Source organism: Zootoca vivipara, chromosome 2 (assembly GCF_965207765.1).
Source record: "Zootoca vivipara chromosome 2, rZooViv2.hap1.1, whole genome shotgun sequence".
NCBI classification, from domain to species: Eukaryota; Metazoa; Chordata; class Lepidosauria; order Squamata; family Lacertidae; genus Zootoca; species Zootoca vivipara.
Window position 1 is genome coordinate 114,515,995 of NC_142584.1, and position 18,421 is coordinate 114,534,415.

General features: G+C 46.6%; 2 protein-coding genes across 4 annotated transcripts; one reads left to right on the top strand and one right to left on the bottom strand.

Annotated features, from left to right (window-relative positions):
- Positions 1 to 1,154: 1,154 nt before the first annotated feature.
- LOC118081221 (uncharacterized) lies at positions 1,155 to 8,950 on the bottom strand. 2 transcript variants are annotated; one of them, XM_035107572.3, is made up of 4 exons: positions 8,835 to 8,950; positions 6,547 to 7,490; positions 5,246 to 5,372; positions 1,155 to 4,580 (listed from the first exon to the last, which is right to left on the bottom strand). In XM_035107572.3, exons 2-4 carry the CDS (start codon positions 7,237 to 7,239, stop codon positions 3,574 to 3,576), a joined length of 1,827 nt encoding a protein of 608 aa, XP_034963463.2. In that variant the 5' UTR covers positions 7,240 to 7,490; positions 8,835 to 8,950; the 3' UTR covers positions 1,155 to 3,573. The 2 variants fall into 2 exon arrangements, with proteins under 2 accessions (XP_034963463.2, XP_034963462.2); XM_035107571.3 differs by having other exon boundaries at positions 6,547 to 7,759; positions 8,835 to 8,905.
- Positions 8,951 to 8,986: 36 nt separating this feature from the next.
- On the top strand, positions 8,987 to 18,068 carry LOC118081274 (uncharacterized). Of its 2 annotated transcripts, none has more exons than XM_060270253.2 (4): positions 8,987 to 9,503; positions 11,374 to 12,337; positions 13,874 to 13,994; positions 15,285 to 18,068. In XM_060270253.2, the coding sequence occupies exons 2-4, from the start codon at positions 11,579 to 11,581 to the stop codon at positions 16,832 to 16,834; spliced, it is 2,430 nt and encodes an 809-aa protein (XP_060126236.2). In that variant the 5' UTR covers positions 8,987 to 9,503; positions 11,374 to 11,578; the 3' UTR covers positions 16,835 to 18,068. The 2 variants fall into 2 exon arrangements, with proteins under 2 accessions (XP_060126236.2, XP_088519888.1); XM_088663762.1 differs by having other exon boundaries at positions 9,003 to 9,577.
- Positions 18,069 to 18,421: the final 353 nt, after the last annotated feature.

An 18,421-nucleotide genomic window follows, 5' to 3' on the forward strand; every position in this document is an offset into this window, starting at 1 on the left:
TCTTACATTGAATGTAAGGAACACCTCATGGGAAGAAATCCATTTTAAAAATAATAATCAAGTGGCCCTCTGTCCATTTTGATGCGGCCCTCAGCTTCGTTTCATGTTGGTGAGGAGGAGGGGGAGGAGGGGTAAATACAAAGGAGAAAGGGGGCTTATCCGCCAGCTCTCTACCCACCCCTTTGACGCCAACACACCCACTTTCAATTTGGGACCCACCCACCTAAAGTACATGGCTCCCCCACCCTAAAAGGATGTCCAACCTTTGGTCCTCTAGATGCTGCTGAACTACAATTCCCATGCCAGCATGGCCAATGGGTGATGGGAGATGTAGTTCAGCAACTGCTGGAGGGCCAAATGTTTGTCCTCCCACCGTCTGTGTCAGGTTGTAGAGACCTAATTTTGGTGAATGCTGAAGACACACCTTTTTACCCTGGCTTTTGGCGCCTGTATATTTTAAAGACCCATCTTATTTTTGTAACTTGTTTTGAACTGTTTTTGATATTGCATTTGAATGGTTATAACCCTCCCTGGAATCGTGGTGAGAAGGGCAGGTAATAAATTGTCAATAATAATACAGTAATTTCAAAAGCCCCATCAGAAGCTCGCTCCCTACACACCCTCATGACTGTCAAAGCAAGGGAGAGATAAAAGGGGGTTTTGAACTGTTTGTGATATTGCGTTTTAATCAATAAAGGGAAGCTTTTAATGTTTAACAGACCACTGTATTTTAAAATTTTGTTGGAAGCCGCCCAGAATGGCTGGGGAAACCCAGCCAGATGGGCGGGGTATAAATAATAAATTATTATTATATTATTATTATTATTATAATGGTTGTAACCCCCCCTGGGGTCGTGGTGTGAAGGGCAGGTAGAATCATAGAGTTGGAAGAGACCACAAGGGCCATCCAGTTCAATTGTTAATAATAATAATAATAATTTCAAAAGCTCCATCAGAAGCTCGCTCCCTACACACCCTCATAACTGTCAAAGAAAGGGAGAGATAAAAGGGGGTGGCAGCAGGAGGGGGAAAACAATGGCCCCTCGCTTTTCGCCTCGCCTAACACAAGGCCCTTTTTGGGTGGGCCGTGACCCGTAAAAGGTTGCCCCCACCCACCCCCTGAAGCACACAACCTAGACAGAAAACACGAGACGGAAGGTTTGGAGCTTATTTATTTGGAAAGAAGGGTTTGCTGAACATCCCTCTTGGGCTCGATTTGCCTACAGGTTGCCTCCTTGGTGGTTTTTTCCATTTGCACTACGGGTCAAATGTTAAAGCGCTGAATATCCACACAAACAAACACCCATGGCCCAGTTACCACCTTCCAAGCAATATTATTCCGTTCCTTACTCAGTAGCTCTTCAAAGGATCTCCTTGCACAAATACTCCTTCAGCCTTCCTCAAAAGTCAGAGCACAACGCTAAGGAATCCGCAGTGGATAAGGAAATCCCGAGGTTCAAACCACATGCTTAGATATTGCTGAACTACAACTTCCATCATCCCTGGCCACTGGTAATGCTTGCTGGGGCTGATGGGAGTTGTAGTTCAGAAGGATCTAAATGTGCCCCTCCAGCTGTGATAAGGGACGGGGGTGGTCGGGGCTGATGGGAATCGTAGTCCCAAAACAGGTGGAGACTCAAGTTGGGGAAACACTGGATTAGCTCCTCTGGGAGAGGAGATTGTGGCCACTTTCCTTGTCCTGTTTGATCCAAGCAGAGGTTGGATGGCCGTCTGCCATGGATGCTTTAGTTGAGATTCCGGCATTGCAGGGGGCTGGACTAGAGGACCCTCGGGGTTCCTTCCAGCTCTAGGATTCTATGATTGTAAGCCGTAGCTTAGCTTAGCACTCCATCCCAACCTGGGCTTGTGGGTCTAGCTTGTCCAAACTAAAAGCCGCAAACCACAGGCCAAATCATGATTCATCTGAACCATGGCTAGTTCAACCATGACCCCTGGTTTGGGGGACATGCCAAGCCAAGCTTAGCTCAGCACAGCGGCAAATTACTGGGCGAGGAGTGAAGCATCTCTGGGAGCCTGTGTGGCTTGGCTTCATGCGACGTGCAAACTAGGGTACTGTACGAGAAGCGCTTTTGACATTTCGAAGTCTTAAATCGGTAGGTCAGCAGCCACACACACCCCATACGTTTAAAGTGCTACGATAGCACTTCAAGCAATAATGGCTTCCCCCAAATAATTCTGGGAGTTGTGCTTCTTTTAAGGATACCCTTGATTTGTCAGTAGGCCCTTGGTCCCACTCACAGAGCTACAATTTCCCATGGTTTAACAGTCAACCCCCCTTCACAGGGACTTTTGTTATTTCAACCCATGTGCCTATTTTACAGCTTTTATTTTCCTCTTTTAAGTTTTGTCTGCCGTTACAACCGTTCTCTCTGTTTTATATACAGTACATCATAAAACAAAATGAACAACCCTTACTCCCCCCAAAATCCCTCTTCACTGGGTGTGGTAGCACTGTGAAAGGAAAAGGGGTCTCTCCCAACAACTGTCAGCCATCTTAAAAAATGACATTAACCACAAGTATTGGGGGGAGTCATGACTGTGTAATGTGGTAGCACAGTGCCTTCTCTTTGTCCCCCTCCCCAAGAGACTCAGAGGGTGGCAACACAAGAAGGGGCCTTTTTTGTGGTGGCTCCCCAATTGTGGAATGCTCTCCCTAGAAAGGCTCGCTAGGTGCCATCATTCCATGTCTTTAGGCACCAAGAAACACATTCCTCTTTAGCCAGGCCTTTAGCCATTAAGTAACCTATGGACTGTTAAAGCTGTTGTGGGGGGACCACTATTATGATCATTTTATTTTTCTACTGTCTCTTATTATGCCTTCATTATGCTTTTATTATTGATGCTCCGCAAAATGTGTCCTTAATGTTGTATACCACCCTGGGATCACAGCATCACAGAACTAGTTGGAAAGGGACCCCAAGGGTCCTCTAGTCCAGCCCCCTGCAATGCAGGAATCTCAACTAGATTATCCATAACAGATGACCATCCAACCTCTGCTTAAAAACCTCCAAGGAAGGAGAGCCCAACACCTTATTGTTAAAGGTTGTGAATGTAGCCAGAGCCTCCTGTTGACATATTATTTCCATGCCCTCCTTAGCATTGATTGGATATGTGGGTGGTGCTGTGATCTAAACCACTGAGCCTCTTGGGCTTGCTGATCGGAAGGTCAGCAGTTTGAATCCCTGTGATGGGGTGAGCTCCCATTGCTCTGTCCCAGCTCCTGCCAACCTAGCATTTCAAAAGCACACAAGTGCAAGTAGATAAATAGGTACCGCTCTAGCGGGAAGGTAAACGGTATTTCCGTGCACTCTTGTTTCCGTCACGGTGTCCCATTGCGCCAGAAGCGGTTTAGTCCTGCTGGCCACATGACCCGGAAAGCTGTCTGCGGTCAAATGCTGGCTCCCTCGGCCTGAAAGCGAGAGGAGCGCTGCAACCCCATAGTCGCCTTTGACTGGACTTTCCCGTCCAGGGGTCCTTTACCTTTTTACCTAGCATTGATTTCCTCTTTACACAAACTCCCTCTCTCTCCTTCTTGACCTTCCCCTTCCGGTCCTAAGTTTTTCTCGCCGCGTGGATTTTCAGGTGTGTGATGAGCGTCGAGCGGAGGCGGAAGCACTTCGCGCACTCGGAGCACTGGTACGGTTTCTCCCCCGTGTGGATCCTCAGGTGCCCGGCCAGGAGGGTGCTGACGCCAAAAGTCTTCCCGCACTCCAGGCACTGGTAGGGCTTCTCCCCCGTGTGGACCGCCTGGTGCCGGATGAGCTGCTGGCTGACGGCGAAGCCTTTCCCGCACTCCAGGCACTTGTAGGGCTTCTCCCCGGTGTGGACCCGGCGGTGCGTGATGACCTGCGAGCTGTTGCAGAAGCGCTTCCCGCAGTCCGGGCACTGGTAGGGCTTCTCTCCCGTGTGGGCCCTCTCGTGCCGGATGAGGTCCGAACTGATGCTGAAGCCCTTGCCGCAGTACGAGCACTTGAAGGGTTTGAGGCCAGTGTGGATCTTCTGGTGGTTCTTGAGGTGCGAGCGCTGGCGGAAACTCTGCCCGCACTCGGCGCACTGGTAGGGCTTCTCCCCCGAGTGGGTCCTCTCGTGCTCGATGAGCTGCGTGGTCACCGGGAAACTCTTCCCGCAGGCCTGGCACTGGTAGGGCTTCTCGCCTGTGTGGGTCCTCTGGTGAACCACCAGGGTGGACTTGGAGCGGAAGCTGCGCCCGCAGTGCGGGCACTTGTAGGGCTTCTCTCCTGTGTGCACCCTCTCGTGGGCCAGCAGGCCCGTGCGGCGGCTGAAGCTCTTCCCGCAAACGCCGCAGGTCGTCTCCCGCTTGCCTCGGGGGGATTTTGGCTGGTTTGCGGGTTCGCCAAGGTGGGCAGAGGCTTCTCCGCAAGCGACACTCTCCTCTGGGCCCTTTCCCAACTTCCTCTTGGGTCCAGGCTGCGTCGAAGGAGCATCTTCCTCTTCCTCTGTTGTTGGTAGGGGACACTTTCCTTCCCCCTTGTCTGGCAGCTCCACCGGCTCTGCAATTTCCACTTGTGAATCCTCCATTTCTCTCATCTGTCCGTCACCTGGGAGCATAATAATAATAATAATAATAATAATAATAATAATAATTTAATAGAATAATTTATTTTTTATACCCCACCCATCTGGCTGTGTTTCCCCAGCCACTCTGGGTGGCTCCCAACAGAATATTAAAAACACTATAAAACATCGAACATTAAAAACTTCCCTAAACAGGGTGGCCTTCAAAGAACTAAGAGAGGTCCATTTGGCAAACTGTTTCCTGTGAGTAGCCTCCTATGCAGGGCTGCTCAGGGATTCTTACAAAGAAACATATAAAATCTCTTCCATTTTTAAACCATGTGTTAAAATCAGTGCAGTTATGAAACGTTTGTGGTGTCATCTTGAATCAAAATGGCACCCAGTGGTCTGTAAACATAGATGGAAACCTCCTCCTTGATCTCAGGAACAATCGCAGGAAATCTGGTTGAAAATGCCACGCAACGCTAAATGATATAAATTATAAAAAGAATATTAATATATAATAAATCTGCAAGTACTTGGCAATCGTGATGAGTAATTTCTATGCAGTTTTACAGACATTTCGCGGAGGAATCAAAACTGAATTATATTAATCCCACCAAAATATCTTTTGAAGCCCCAAGTCATGTTACAACTTTTTAGCACCCCTCATTTTGGGGGGATTTGAAAGCTGGAAAATTCAACCTACCCGTGCAGCTGCCAACCCTGTTGCCCTCCTGCTTGACCTCTGCTTGACCAGGCTGCTCCTCTCCTGTCTCTGAAGGAGGCTGATTAGCTTCAAGGAGATTCACAGGCATCTCCTGCTGGTAAACCACCTGGAAAAATGAGAAGCGAGGATTTCCATCTGGTGTTCAGAAGCATTGCTGCCTCCTCTATAAATACATCTTATAAAAACTGATTTTATGGCCCCTCCAGGCTGGTGTCTTTGCATTTAAGCACAGGACTCGCCCCCAGCACTCTTGACAAACTACAGCACTCTTGACAAACTACAGCTCCCAGGATTCTTCAGGAGAAGTTCTGTACTTGAAACAGGAGTCGGACTGGGTGAGCTTGAAAGGGATGGTGTGGACCCGCCCACATTTGTGGTGTATTTATACTGGACTCCCCACACATCATTCCCAATTTACTAGCTGTTCTGCTGCCCCAATGTCACTGTGCTCTTGCTGACCGGAAGGGACGCTCTTGCGCTACAACGCAACAAAAGTGGCACACCCACACCCCAACATTTGCAGTTTTAAAAAGCGCTACTGGATTTATTAAGGAAGTTACAGGACATGCGTGGATTGGAAAGGACGCAGCATGTTCATCTGCAAAACTTTTCCAGGTGCCATTTGTCCACAGACAGCTTTCCGGGTCATGTGGCCAGCAGGACTAAACCGCTTCTGGCGCAACGGAACACCAGAGCTCAGGGAAACACCGTTTAACTTCCCGCCACAGCAGTTCCAATTTATCTACTTGCACTGGCATACTTTCAAACTGCTAGGTTGGCAGGAGCTAGGACAGAGCCAGTGCTTTTTTTCTGGGGACACACAGGGGTACGTATACCCCTAAACAGTTTGTGAATCTAAGTTTAGCATCATTGAGGGGCACTATTTCAACATGAGTAGGAAAATAATAGTACCCCTAAACATTTTTTAGGAAAAAAAGCATTGGACAGAGCAATGGGAGCTCACCCCGTCACAGGGATTCGAACCGCCAACCTTCTGATCAGCAAGCCCAAGAGGCTCAGTGGTTTAGACCACAGCACCACCCAGAAGGCGGATTGTGTGTCACCGCCCCAATACCTTCCAGAGCACAAATCATCATGAGCGCATAAGAAAAATAACTTCCTGCAGGCACAGCCGGTGCGCTACCAATGAGTTACTTCTCCAAGATGCATCTATGGGAAGCGATGAATCGGTGGGATAAAATACATCTGGGAGCAGCCAACTTTCCTTCACTCTGTTTCTACATTTTCTAAAGTCTCGTCCAGGACGGATCTGACCTCACCTGCTCCCCGCAACTCCCAGCTTCCCGTTGTCCCTGCAGGAAGCCCTCGGCCAGGGCCACTGCCTGGGCGCAGCTCTCGGGCCCTCCTCTCTTCACCCAGGTCTGGATCTCCGACGGCAGGACGGCCAGGAACTGCTCCAGGACCAGCAGCTCCAGGATCTGCTCCTTGGTGTGCCTCTCCGGCTTCAGCCACCGGTGGCAAAGGTACCAGAGCTGACTGCAAACTTCCCGTGGTCCCTCGACCTCCTGGTAGTGGAACTGGCGGAAGTTCAGCCGCTGTACCTCCATGGCGACGGCACCCTTTCCCAAGGGATCCCCCCATGGGTCTGTATAGCCCACCTCAGAGGCTGGTTCGGCTTCCCCACTGTGGCCTGGTAGGAGTTGTGTGTCCTGTTCTCCATTTGGATCTGCCAGCCCATCCAAGGCAGGCAAGCAAGTCTTTGTGACATCCCAAGGGGCTGGAAGCAGGAGTGGAGGGTTGCCCCATGTGGGTCTTCTGAACGCCTGCTCCCCTCTGCAGCTCAGGACGTCCTCGCTTTCCCCACGAAGGTTGCTGTGCTGGAGTTTGTGAAGCCCTTCCAACCTGGTTGCCGAATCCTGACCCTCTGGGTCCACGGGGGGCAGAGCCGCATCCTCCGGCACAGGCTGGAAACGGAGGCCCAGGGTTGCCGACGCTTCCTGTTCCATAGCCATTTTTGTGTTCGCCCTCCCCCCCCCCAAACCCAGTGGGGAAAGAGTCAGGCCTCTCTCAGTCCAGGCCCACTATCAAAGTCCGAGCCTCCAAGCCTGCTGAAATTTCTCAGCCAGAGTATGTCAACGAAACTGCTTCATCTTTGGGAACGCTGGGCAACTTCCAGGTGGGCTGGCTCCCCGTTCAATTGAAGCAGAGGGCATCTTGGGGAGTTGGTGGTTTTCCAGATGACTGAGAGCAGGGCACTTTACCTCTAAGAGGAGGAAGACAGGAATGTGGAAGGAGAGAAATAGGTAAGGCTGCATCAGCAGAAGTCTAGTGTCCAGATCACGGGAAGTAATAGTACCACTCTATTCTGCCTTAGTCAGACCACACTTGGAATGCTGTGTCCAATTCTGGCCACCACAGTTTAAGAACAATATTGAGAAACTGGAATGTGTGCAGAGGAGTGCAACCAAGATGATCAAGGATCTGGAAACTAAGACTTATGAGGAGCTCTTGAAGGAGCTGGGTATGTTTAGCCTGGAAAAGAGGAGACACAGAGGAGATAGGATAGCCATCTTCAAATATCTTAAGAGCTGTCACATGGAAGAGAGAGCATGCTTTTTTTCTCCTACTTTGGAGGGTAGCACTCAAACCAATGGCTTCAGGTTACAAGAAAGGAATTTCCGACTAAACATTTAGAAAAACTTTCTGACAGTAAAAGCTGTTCGGCAGTGGAACAGACTTCCACAAGAGGTGGTGAACTCTCCTTCCTTGGAGGTTTTTAAGCAGAGGTTGGATTGCCATCTGTCTTGGATGCTTTTGCTGGGATTCCTGCATTGCAGGGGGTTGGACTAGATGACCCCCTGGTGTCCCTTCCAACTCTAAGATTCTATGATTCTAAGGCTGGAAATGAAATGTTTTGGTGCATCTCTGAAAATGATGGCAAAACTTACAGGAAGAATTAGAAATCAGGAAGAGGAGGTCTTTAATAAAGAATGGGGAACGTTTATATATATATTTTGAAAAGCTATTGTAAACAACGGCAGGATTGGCAGAGAACCTGCAGTAAAAATTTGAACTATGGATTGGCAAAGGATTTATAAAAATAAGAGTTATGATAGATATGCAGAGGGGGAAATCATTACATTAAGATCCACAATGGGGGCGGGGAAGGAAGTCAGAAGGTATTGTATATTGATGTATTTAATTCATTTGTTTATGTAAATAGAAAATGCAAAAATAAAATTTATACATAAAAAAGAAACTGAGTGCCAAAGTGTGAAGGGCGGGGGGGGGACATGATCTGCAGCATGCAATATTTATCTCCATGCAATGAAAGGATTCATCTCCCGACTCCTGAATGTCGAAGGTCTGTTAAAAGGACAAAGCAAGACCCCTTACTCCCCCTACCGCTTAGTTGGTAACCCTTTTATTTTTTTCAAAAAATAAAGGCACAAGAGCCCTGCCCGGAAAGAAAGGTGGCAACTCTCCACCCCCATGATGCATCTTCAGCCTGGCTCAAAGGGACTAGCGCCTTTAACTGATGCGTTTGCTTCGTTCCTCCTCTGCTTCTCCCCTTTGACACTTCTCTCCCTGCGCGAAAGGCTCTCACCTCTGCAACTCCTTGCAGCCATGCAGAATGTGCAGCTTCCTCCTCCATCGGGCAGTAAAGGAAAAGAAGGGGCCCTCCCCACCCCAACAAACTGCTTGGTCCTCTCTAGCACCCGGAGCTCTATTGATCCCAGCTCTTAAAGGGGCCGTTCACATGAGCTGTGCTCTCCTCTAGCACAATGGGTAATGGAGGGAGAGGTGCAAGGAGGGTGTCAGGACTGGGTGACCCTGTCCCTGATCTCGACTCTGTTGGGTGACAGGCGGGTGCACAAGCCACCAGGCACAGGCAGGGTTAATTTTTGCTAGGGATCAAGAAATTCCTGAGCACAGAAAGAATATGTGTAGAGTAACCATTTAAATGCAAAACAAAAAAACAAAACAAAAAAACCACCCAGCAACGTCGGTGATGAAACACAGCATCTGAGCACGTGCAGAAAGCCGTGCAATCGAGCGAGGCAGCAGGGAGCACGACCCGCTGCTGAAAACAGCTGAGATTTACTCAGAGTAAACATGGATGGACAGGACTGGGCTACGTGAGGAATATTGTCAATTGCAGCCTTTTCAGTTCAAACCCTCCTGCAAGTATTTTTGTTTTTGTTTTTAATGGGACTTATATCTACAAAGAGATAAACATAGGATTACCCTGTGAGAAAGATATCCACAGCAGAAGGTAAGCAGCAGCAGCAACAACAACAACAACAACAACAACGCTGAATTTACGTAGCTGTGAGATAATATTTTTAGGTATGTGTTTTTAAATGTTAATCACTTGGAGACTTTTACAATTTATTGTTTATTATTGCAATTTATTAGTCCCTTGCTACCAAAAGGTATCCAAGAGACTAGCATTTATAAACATATACATAGATACAGTATTATTATTATTATTATTATTATTATTATTATTATTATTATTATTATTATTATTATATTTATTACCCGTCCTTGGCCGGCAGGTCCCAGAGTGGGTTATAGCAATTTAAAATTCAGAATTTAAATGAGCCAAAACAAATTCCAGACCGGGTGGGCTCTTGGGGAAAGGACATATTAACATATTAAATGCTTACCAAAAGGTTGAACAGATCGAGCAGAGCTTCCTAGCAAGGCCATAAATAAATGGAAAAGGGAATATATGCACCTGTGTGAAACAGTGAGGAAAAGGCCTTTCCTTTTGGGAAGCGGTTGTATTAGCAGAAAGGCAAGAAGGCTGTGAGTTGAGCAAGGCTCCTGTTAGAAGGTGAACTGCAATAGGTATCTGCAATGCAAATGAAAGCGAGTGGGCTGCAAATTATTGCTTGTTGCAATATCCTGCAGCATTCTCAGTTTTCAACTGTTATTGATCCCATTGCCAGGAGGGGCAGGGCAGGGTGAGTGTGTGTCTCAATTATTAGGACTATTTTGATGTTAAAAATAGATGCAGGAGCTCCCTGACTCCAGCATTTCTCTGGTTGTCAAATTCTCTCTTGAAAGTGCTCTAGACCACCTGTTTGCGAAGCACTCACCCTGCTCAGTTTTGCAGGGAGCTTATTGTAGTAATAATAACATTTTGGGCATTCGTTCTGATCTGCTTGCAGGGAGGGTAGTTGGCTCAAAGCAAGTGTCATGGCATACTTGCCTGTGCATTTCCCCCATCCCTTTTACACCGGAAAAGTCTGATCTTTTGGAAAAGAGGGTTTGTTGCGCCAGACCTCCCAAACAGTTTTGCACAACTGGAATTGGCTGGTATGCGATTGAACAATTCCTCCCACAAATACAGCAAGCCCACGCAACTTATGCAGGAATTATGTTCCAGGGATCGCGCCTGAAAAGCCCAAATCGTGAATAGTCAAAACACATTGGGTTCAGTGGCAGATGGGACTGACAAAAGAACTTTTTACCAGACACCACTCCCCTTAAAAAAAATTAATATATATTTTTGCCAAGTGTGTAAAGCTGAATTGTATGCAAATTGCAGGCTTACTGTAGTGACACTGCTTAATAAATAAGGGTTGTGGCAGAGCAATATTTGGAAGGCCAGAAGTTCCTCTCGCAGCAAGTGAAGGATGTCAGCTGGACTCTAAATAAGGAATGATGCAGCACTGTGAGGAAATGAAGGTGATAATATGTTTGGGACAGGAGCGGGAAACCTGATTTTAAGACATTGTATTAAATTAATTTAAATTGGTTTGATTTGTAATAATTTGGAAAATTAATTAAAAATAATTTGGGGCGGGGGGAGAAGTTCCCCACACCTGCCATAATAAATGTCTCCTTCTTTGGAGGTCTTTAAGCAGAGGCTTGACAGCCATATGTCAAGAATGCTTTGATGGTATTTCCTGCTTGGCAGGGGGTTGGACTAGATGGCCCTTGTGGTCTCTTCCAACTCTATGATTCTATGTTTCTATGAAATACACCATTTTCTTTTTTTAAAAAATAGGCCTTTGATTGTTGAATAAGCAGCTTTTAGAAACTGCAGGAAATGAGCATGCACAGAGCCTTTATTCTTTCACGTGTTTCCCTCATAGATTATGTATGTATGTATATATATGTATTTTCCTTAGGTAGCTTCCACTCCATTCAACCTCAAGCCCATTCAATGCAGGGGCTTCACCTAGCCAAGCTCTGCGTAACCGTTACAAAACACTGCTGATGTATTTGAAACCAAAGACTAATTTCGGATGCTATGCACACCATGAAGAAAATGGGGACCGGAGGGTGAAAGGGCAGAGATGCCTTTAGAGGAAGCGGGGACTGGCCCAAGACAAAATGGCTGCCAAACAGGAAACACCCTTGGGCTCCTCTTCCCAGACTCCTGTAGAGGGGAAGATGCTGCCAAGAAGGAAAATGGAGATGCGATGCTCAAAGGACTTGAACTCCGGGGAGAGTTTGGAGGAAACAAGCCTTTCTCAGGTCAACAGGGGTGAATTTCTAAACCAACGGCAGGTCAAAGAGGAGCCCAACGAGGCATTGGCGCAGCACTGGGAAGCCCAGTGGCAAGAGTTCCTGAAGACGGTGGAGTCGCCTCACTTGCAGTGGGGGAACCCACAACTGGAGGACGCGCCCAGCCCGGCCATGGGCACCCAAGTACACATGGCTTCCTCGGAGGGGTCGTTGCGACAAGAAACTCTGGTCCTGCCAAGCCTTGACAGGCAGAAGACCTGTGGCTTCTTGGAAGCCGCCGTCATGGGAGGTGCAGCACAGGTGAAGGAAGAGAACTTGGACAATATCCCAGACAGTGGGGATGTGGCCCGGCAGCGCTTTAGGCAACTGCGCTGCCGGGAGGGGGATGGGCCGCGCATGGTTTGCGCCCGGCTGTGCTTCCTTTGCCGTCAGTGGCTGAAGCCAGAAATGCACTCGAAGGAGCAGATCCTGGACTTGGTGGTCCTGGAGCAGCTCTTGAACATCCTGCCCCCAGAGATGCGGAGCTGGGTCAGGGATCGCGGGGCAGAGACCTGCGCCCAGGCGGTGGCCCTAGCCGAGGACTTCCTGCTGGGGCAGGAAGAGGGTGGAAGGCTAGAGGAACAAGTGAGTATGTTAGTTTCATTTAACATGGTTACCTCAAAGATCTTCTCACCCCTTGTATCAGGCATTCCCAAACTGCGGCCCTCCAGATGTTTTGGCCTACAACTCCCATGATCCCTAGCTAAGAGGACCAGTAGTTGGGGAAGATGGGAATTGTAGTCCAAAACATCTGGAGGGCCAAAGCAAGGCTTATAAACTCAGTCACAGACCCTCCAATTGTCCCTATTTCCCAGGGACAGTCCCAGATTGACAGAAGCCGTCTCGGTTTCTGATTTGATCCTGGAATGTCCCACGTTTCCTTAGGATGCCCCCAATTTTCACCGGAGAAATGTTGGAGGGTATGGAGTTATGCTAATACGGATAGAAGTTATAAATATTGCAGCTGTTGTATAAGGAATTACTATTATGAATGGAATGGAATTGGTACAGTATCAGTAAGATTTTGGAATGCAGAAATAAAGTAAACCATCAATTCTAGTGCGTGGGAGGGCCACCTAAATTATGTAATTGGATATTTGAATGATTGATATTGGGAATTGCGTTGTTATAATTATGCTATATTTGGATTATTATAATGGAAAACTAATAAAAATTATTATCCCCGGCCAAAAAGAATTATGCAGAGCTAACCGGGAGACTCCGAGACCAGAGGGAAGAAGCGATGGAAGAAGACTGGAAAAAATTTAAAGTGTATTTAAGAAAGAATTGTATTTTTGGAAAGAATTAATAGAAGTTTAGGAGCTCCAGGGAGGTTGTAGAAATAAAAAATGTGTAGATAAATATTGATAGTGAGGTGTAGTTATAATTATGCAATTACGTGAGATTTCATGATATGATATAAGATACGATTAGAAAAAGAATAGTTATATGGTAAATAAGGTATAAGAATAAGATTAAGAAATTACTAAAGATGATATAGAATGCAACGCCGCAGGAAGGGATATGAGGAAGTCATTAATATTAGACTAGATATAAGTTGAAGATTTTGTATTTTTGTGTTTTTTTGTATTTTGTATTTTTGTATTTTGTAGTCTGTATGTTTTTTGCTATTGTGTTTTTGTTTGTTATAAAAATAATAAATATATTTGGAAAATACAAGAAAAACAAAAAAGAATTATGCGACCTTTGAGCCAAGGAGATAAGTAATTATACAGCCTTTAGAAGACATCTGAAGACAGCCCTGTATAGGGAAGTTTTTTATGTTTATTGTTTCATTTTTATATTACATTTTTATATATGTTGGAACATTTTTATTTTTATATATGTTGGAAGCTTCCCAGAGTGGTTGGGGAAACCCAGTCAGATAGGTGGGATGTTGTTGTTGTTGTTGTTGTTAGCCCCTTATCCTGATCCCTGTATCCAGCAGTGAACCAAACACAGAGTCATAGGCTTCAGGCAAACCAGAGCTTTATGGGTGAGTGGAGATTTGAACCCTGGTCTCCCACATCTTAGTCCAACGCTCTAAGCACTATACTGCACTGCCTCTCATTACATGTAAATTTGCTTGGTATATAAGGCAGCATCTTCTCTCTGTTACAGTACAGGGGACTAGTCAGGAAGGAAGAATCTGTGAATTCCCCCAAAGAAGAGGTGACTCCATTGGACGTGAGCCTCTCTGAGGAGAGCAAGCAGGAGTGCGTCAAGGCCAGCAAGATAGTCGGTAAGTATTGTTGTTATGTGAGAGTCCGGAGGAAGTGGGTATCGGGTCACTTCTAGATTGTTTGCTGCCATAACTCTCAAATCACCATGAATGAGCCTTGGTGCTGTAGAAATAGTAATAGTCAGAATAATAGGTAATAATTACAGTAGGCTTCACAAGTACTGGGATGGATCACTTTGGTTCTTGCTGCTACAGAACAAAGTTGGATCGGGTCAGGACCTTTTCATTCCAGCATCTTATTAGTTACAGCATCCTGCCAGCCAGCAACCGCTACTGAAAGAGAGATTGTCTCTTGATAAAGAGCTCCCATTCAGCTGTCACATATATTGTGCAAAAAAGATCTGCAGTCGTACCCTGGAAGTCGAACAGAATCCGTTCTGGAAGTCTGTTCGACTGCCTAAACATTCAAAAACCAAAGCACAGCTTCTGATTGGCTGCAGGAATCTCCTGTGGCCAATTGGAAGCCATGGAAGCCCCATCGGACGTTCGGCTTCCAAAAATAGTTCGCCAAAACCAGAACAATCACTTCCAAGTTTGTGACATTTAGGGGGCCAAAACATGCAAGAACAAAGCTGTTTGAAAACCAAGGTACGGCTGTACTTATTTTAAAAAATATGTTTTTCCCTATATAAAAACACATTCTCAAGTGACAGGGATGATGAGAGTCCGACAACATATGGCTACTAGCCAGGAGGGCTATCTTTGTTTGTTCAAAAGATTTCAAGACTGCTTGATCAAAAAAGCTCTCTGAGCCCAGGGCACAGGTAAAATTAGATATAACACACAGCTAGACTCCACAGTCTAATTAAAAAAAACTAGACACAAAGCCATTGCTATTATTCCTCCACTTTCATAGGCCTCGGAATACCAGTTGTGGGAATCTCAAGTGAGGAGAGGAGCTTTCTTGTGGTCAGATCCTGCTTGTAGGCTTCCCATTGGGGCATCTGGTTGGCCACTGTGAGAAGGGGATCACAGAGTTGGAAGGGGCCCTGAGGATCATCTAGTCCAACCCCTGCAATGCAGGAATCACAGATTGAACCTGCAACCTTGGCATTGTCAGCACCGCACTCTATCCAACTGAGCTCTCCAAGATGCTGGACTCAATGAGCCTTTGACCTGATCCCACAAAGCTCTTCTTAAACTATATTTTAAGACTACATAAGCTGTTTTGTTTTGTTTTTGTAAAGTATTACCCTTCCTGAGTCTGGAGGATGTGGGTGAGCTATCTCTAAATTCAATTACACTTTTTAAGAATCTTTTCTGTTGTGCGGTTCTTTTTCTTCCTTGCAGGAAACGATTGTTCCTCTGCCACAGTAATGCTACATAAAAACGAAGAGGAAAACGGTCTCCTTGGATTTTTCGATCAAGTGGAACCATCTAGGCCGGCAGTGGGGAAAGGAGAAGCCAGCCTTACTGAGTGCAGGGATCGTCATAGTACATTTGAGAGTCAGTCCAGGCCTGAGAGCTGGAGAGAAGACCGCCAAGGGAGTGAAACAGACCTCCGCAAGGGCTTCGATGAAACCATGGCCTGGCAGGAGACTCCGGCAGGTGAGAGACAAAAGACTTGCAAAATTTGTGGGGGAAAGTTCAGCTGGAGGACTGATCTCATCAAGCACAAGAGGACTCACACGGGAGAAAAACCTTACAAATGTTTGGATTGTGGGAAGTGTTTCAGCCAGATATCAGACCTTAACATCCACAAGAGAATCCACACGGGAGAAAAACCCTTTAAGTGCTCTCACTGTGGGAAAAGTTTCAGCAGGAGCACAAACCTTATTGTGCATGAGAGGATGCACACAGGAGAGAAGCCCTATAAATGCTCATACTGCGACAAAACCTTCTGCGCCGGCTCGCAGCTTATTAGTCATCAGAGAATCCACACAGGAGACAAGCCCTATAAGTGTTTTGAGTGTGGGAGAACTTTTAGTTGGAGCGCCACTTTTCAAAGACACCAGAGAATCCACATGGGTGAGAAACCGTATAAGTGCTTGGAATGCGGCAAAAGTTTCACTTTCAAGTCTGTCCTTACTGCTCACGAGAGAACCCACACGGGAGATAAGCCCCATAAGTGCTCTGAATGTGGGAAAAGCTTTAGTCAGAGGGCTCACCTTAGTAGTCACCAGAGAATCCACACTGGAGAGAAACCATTTCAGTGTTCGCAGTGTGGGAAAAATTTCGGTCTGAGGTCAGTTCTGATTGCCCACGAAAATACTCATGTTTTAGAGAAACCGCACAAGTGTTCAGACTGCGGGAAAAGTTTCAGCAACAAATCCCAGCTCACAAATCATCAGAGGCTGCACACGGGAGATAAACCTTATAAATGTTTTGTCTGCGGGAAAACATTCAACTTGCGCTCCCTCCTTACTGGACATTTGAGAACCCACACCGGAGAAAAACAGTATAAATGTTCACACTGCAAGAAGTGCTTTGGTGGCAGATCAACTCTTGTGGCGCATGAGAGGACCCACACGGGAGAGAAGCCGCACAGATGCCCGGATTGTGGGAAAACCTTCAGCCAGAAGACTAATCTCAACAGTCATCAGAGAATCCACACTGGAGAGAAGCCTCATAAATGTCTGGACTGCGGGAAGGGCTTCAGTCAGAAATCGCACCTCCTTAATCACCAGAGGGACCACACAGGAGAGAAACCATTCAAATGTGCGTGCTGCGATAAATGCTTTGGCGCCAGGTCCACCCTCGTGGCACACGAGAAGACCCACACAGGAGAGAAGCCACATGAATGCAAACATTGCGGTAGGAGCTTCAGTCGGAAAGCGCACCTTGCCAGGCATGAGCGGACCCACGGTGCTGGCAAAGCATTATTGGTGCTCAGTCAGTAGGAAGGCTTCTGGGTGGCCAGAAGCCCACCCTGTAAATAAACTATATACTTTTCGCTGCAGGAACAAATACAAACTTTGTTAACAGCCCATCCACATGTAATTTAGGAATAAATCCCAGAGAGATCGGGGGTGGGGGGAGGTGAATCTGCCTAGATTTGGCTGCATGCCTGATGCCATCATTTCTGGGGTCTTGTTTAGGGATTGTTTTGTGCTTTTTTTCGGGAGGAAGGAGCTGCAACTCGGCAGTAGAGCACACAATATGCCCAGAGCGTAGTGGTCAGTCCCTGATGTCTCCATTTTAAAGAAAGGATCTGGTAAGCAGGAAGCAACTCTGTATAAGAGGGGCCTACTACAAGCATTGCAGTGCGGAAAATGCTCTGTCCAAAAGCCAAGCCTCTCCATTCCATTCCGCCTCTCCAGTTTCCAGGATTTCACCACTACCAGTAAACATTCCTTGGCAACTGAGCATGCTTAGTCCTTACTGGAAGTTCATCCCACCGCCTCAGTTTCCGGCTTTTCCTCCACCCCACATCCCGCAACAGTCTCGACAGCATTCCGTGGCAACTGAGCATGCTCAGTCTTTATTGGCATGTTTTGGAGGGCTTCCCAACACCCCTTAATATTTTGGGTGTTTGGTTTTTTTAAAAAAATAACTACTGTATTTTTCTGTTGGTAAGATTATGTTTTTTGCTTTTAAAAAATTTAGGCAGTGGGTGGGTGAGCTTTTGGTGGCGGCAACCCCCCCCCCAAGAAAAGCTCAAGAAATATTGATTTATTAATTTTGGGTTCAAAAAAATATCTTCTTGGGCCTTCTTATAAATGGGGGCATCTTATACAGTGCTTTTTTTCCTTTAAAAAATGTTTACTCTCCTTTTGACTAAAGAAAATCACCATTTTATAGTTCAAATCGGGAAAAATAAATACAATAAATGGACAAAAGTACTAAGATTCACAAAATGTGGAGAAGAGGGCCTTCTCAGCAGTGGCTCCCATCCTGTGGAACACCCTCCCATCAGATGTCAAAGAAATAAACAACTATATGACATTTAGAAGACATCTGAAGGCAGCTCTGCTTAGGGAAGTTTTTAAAGAGTGATGTTTTAATGTATTTTTAACCTTTTGTTGGAAGCCACCCAGAGTGGCTGGGGAAATCCAGCCAGATGGGCAGGGTAGAAATAATAAATTATTATTGTTAAATGGGTATGCAGGGGGTACTCCTGCATACCCCCACTGGTCTTGTTGTTGTTGTTTAGTCGTTGAGTCGTGTCCGATTCTTCGTGACCCCATGGACGCCAGGCTCTCCTGTCTTCCACTGCCTCCAGCTCTCGAACATAGAAAAATATGGTATTTTGTACTTCTATAAGACTTGGTGATTACCCAAGTTTGCTGATGCCTCTTCTCTTTGGTACAAGAAAAAAACCCCGGCAAGAGCCTGGCTGCGGGATCAGGCCAATGGCCCATCTAGTCCAACATCCTCCCTTGCCCCAGTGGCTAATCAGATGCCTCAGTGGAAAGCAAGCACCCACATCGTTCAGCCTGGACACTGAGGTCCAGCTCCGAGGGCCTTCTGGTGGTTCCCTCCCTGCG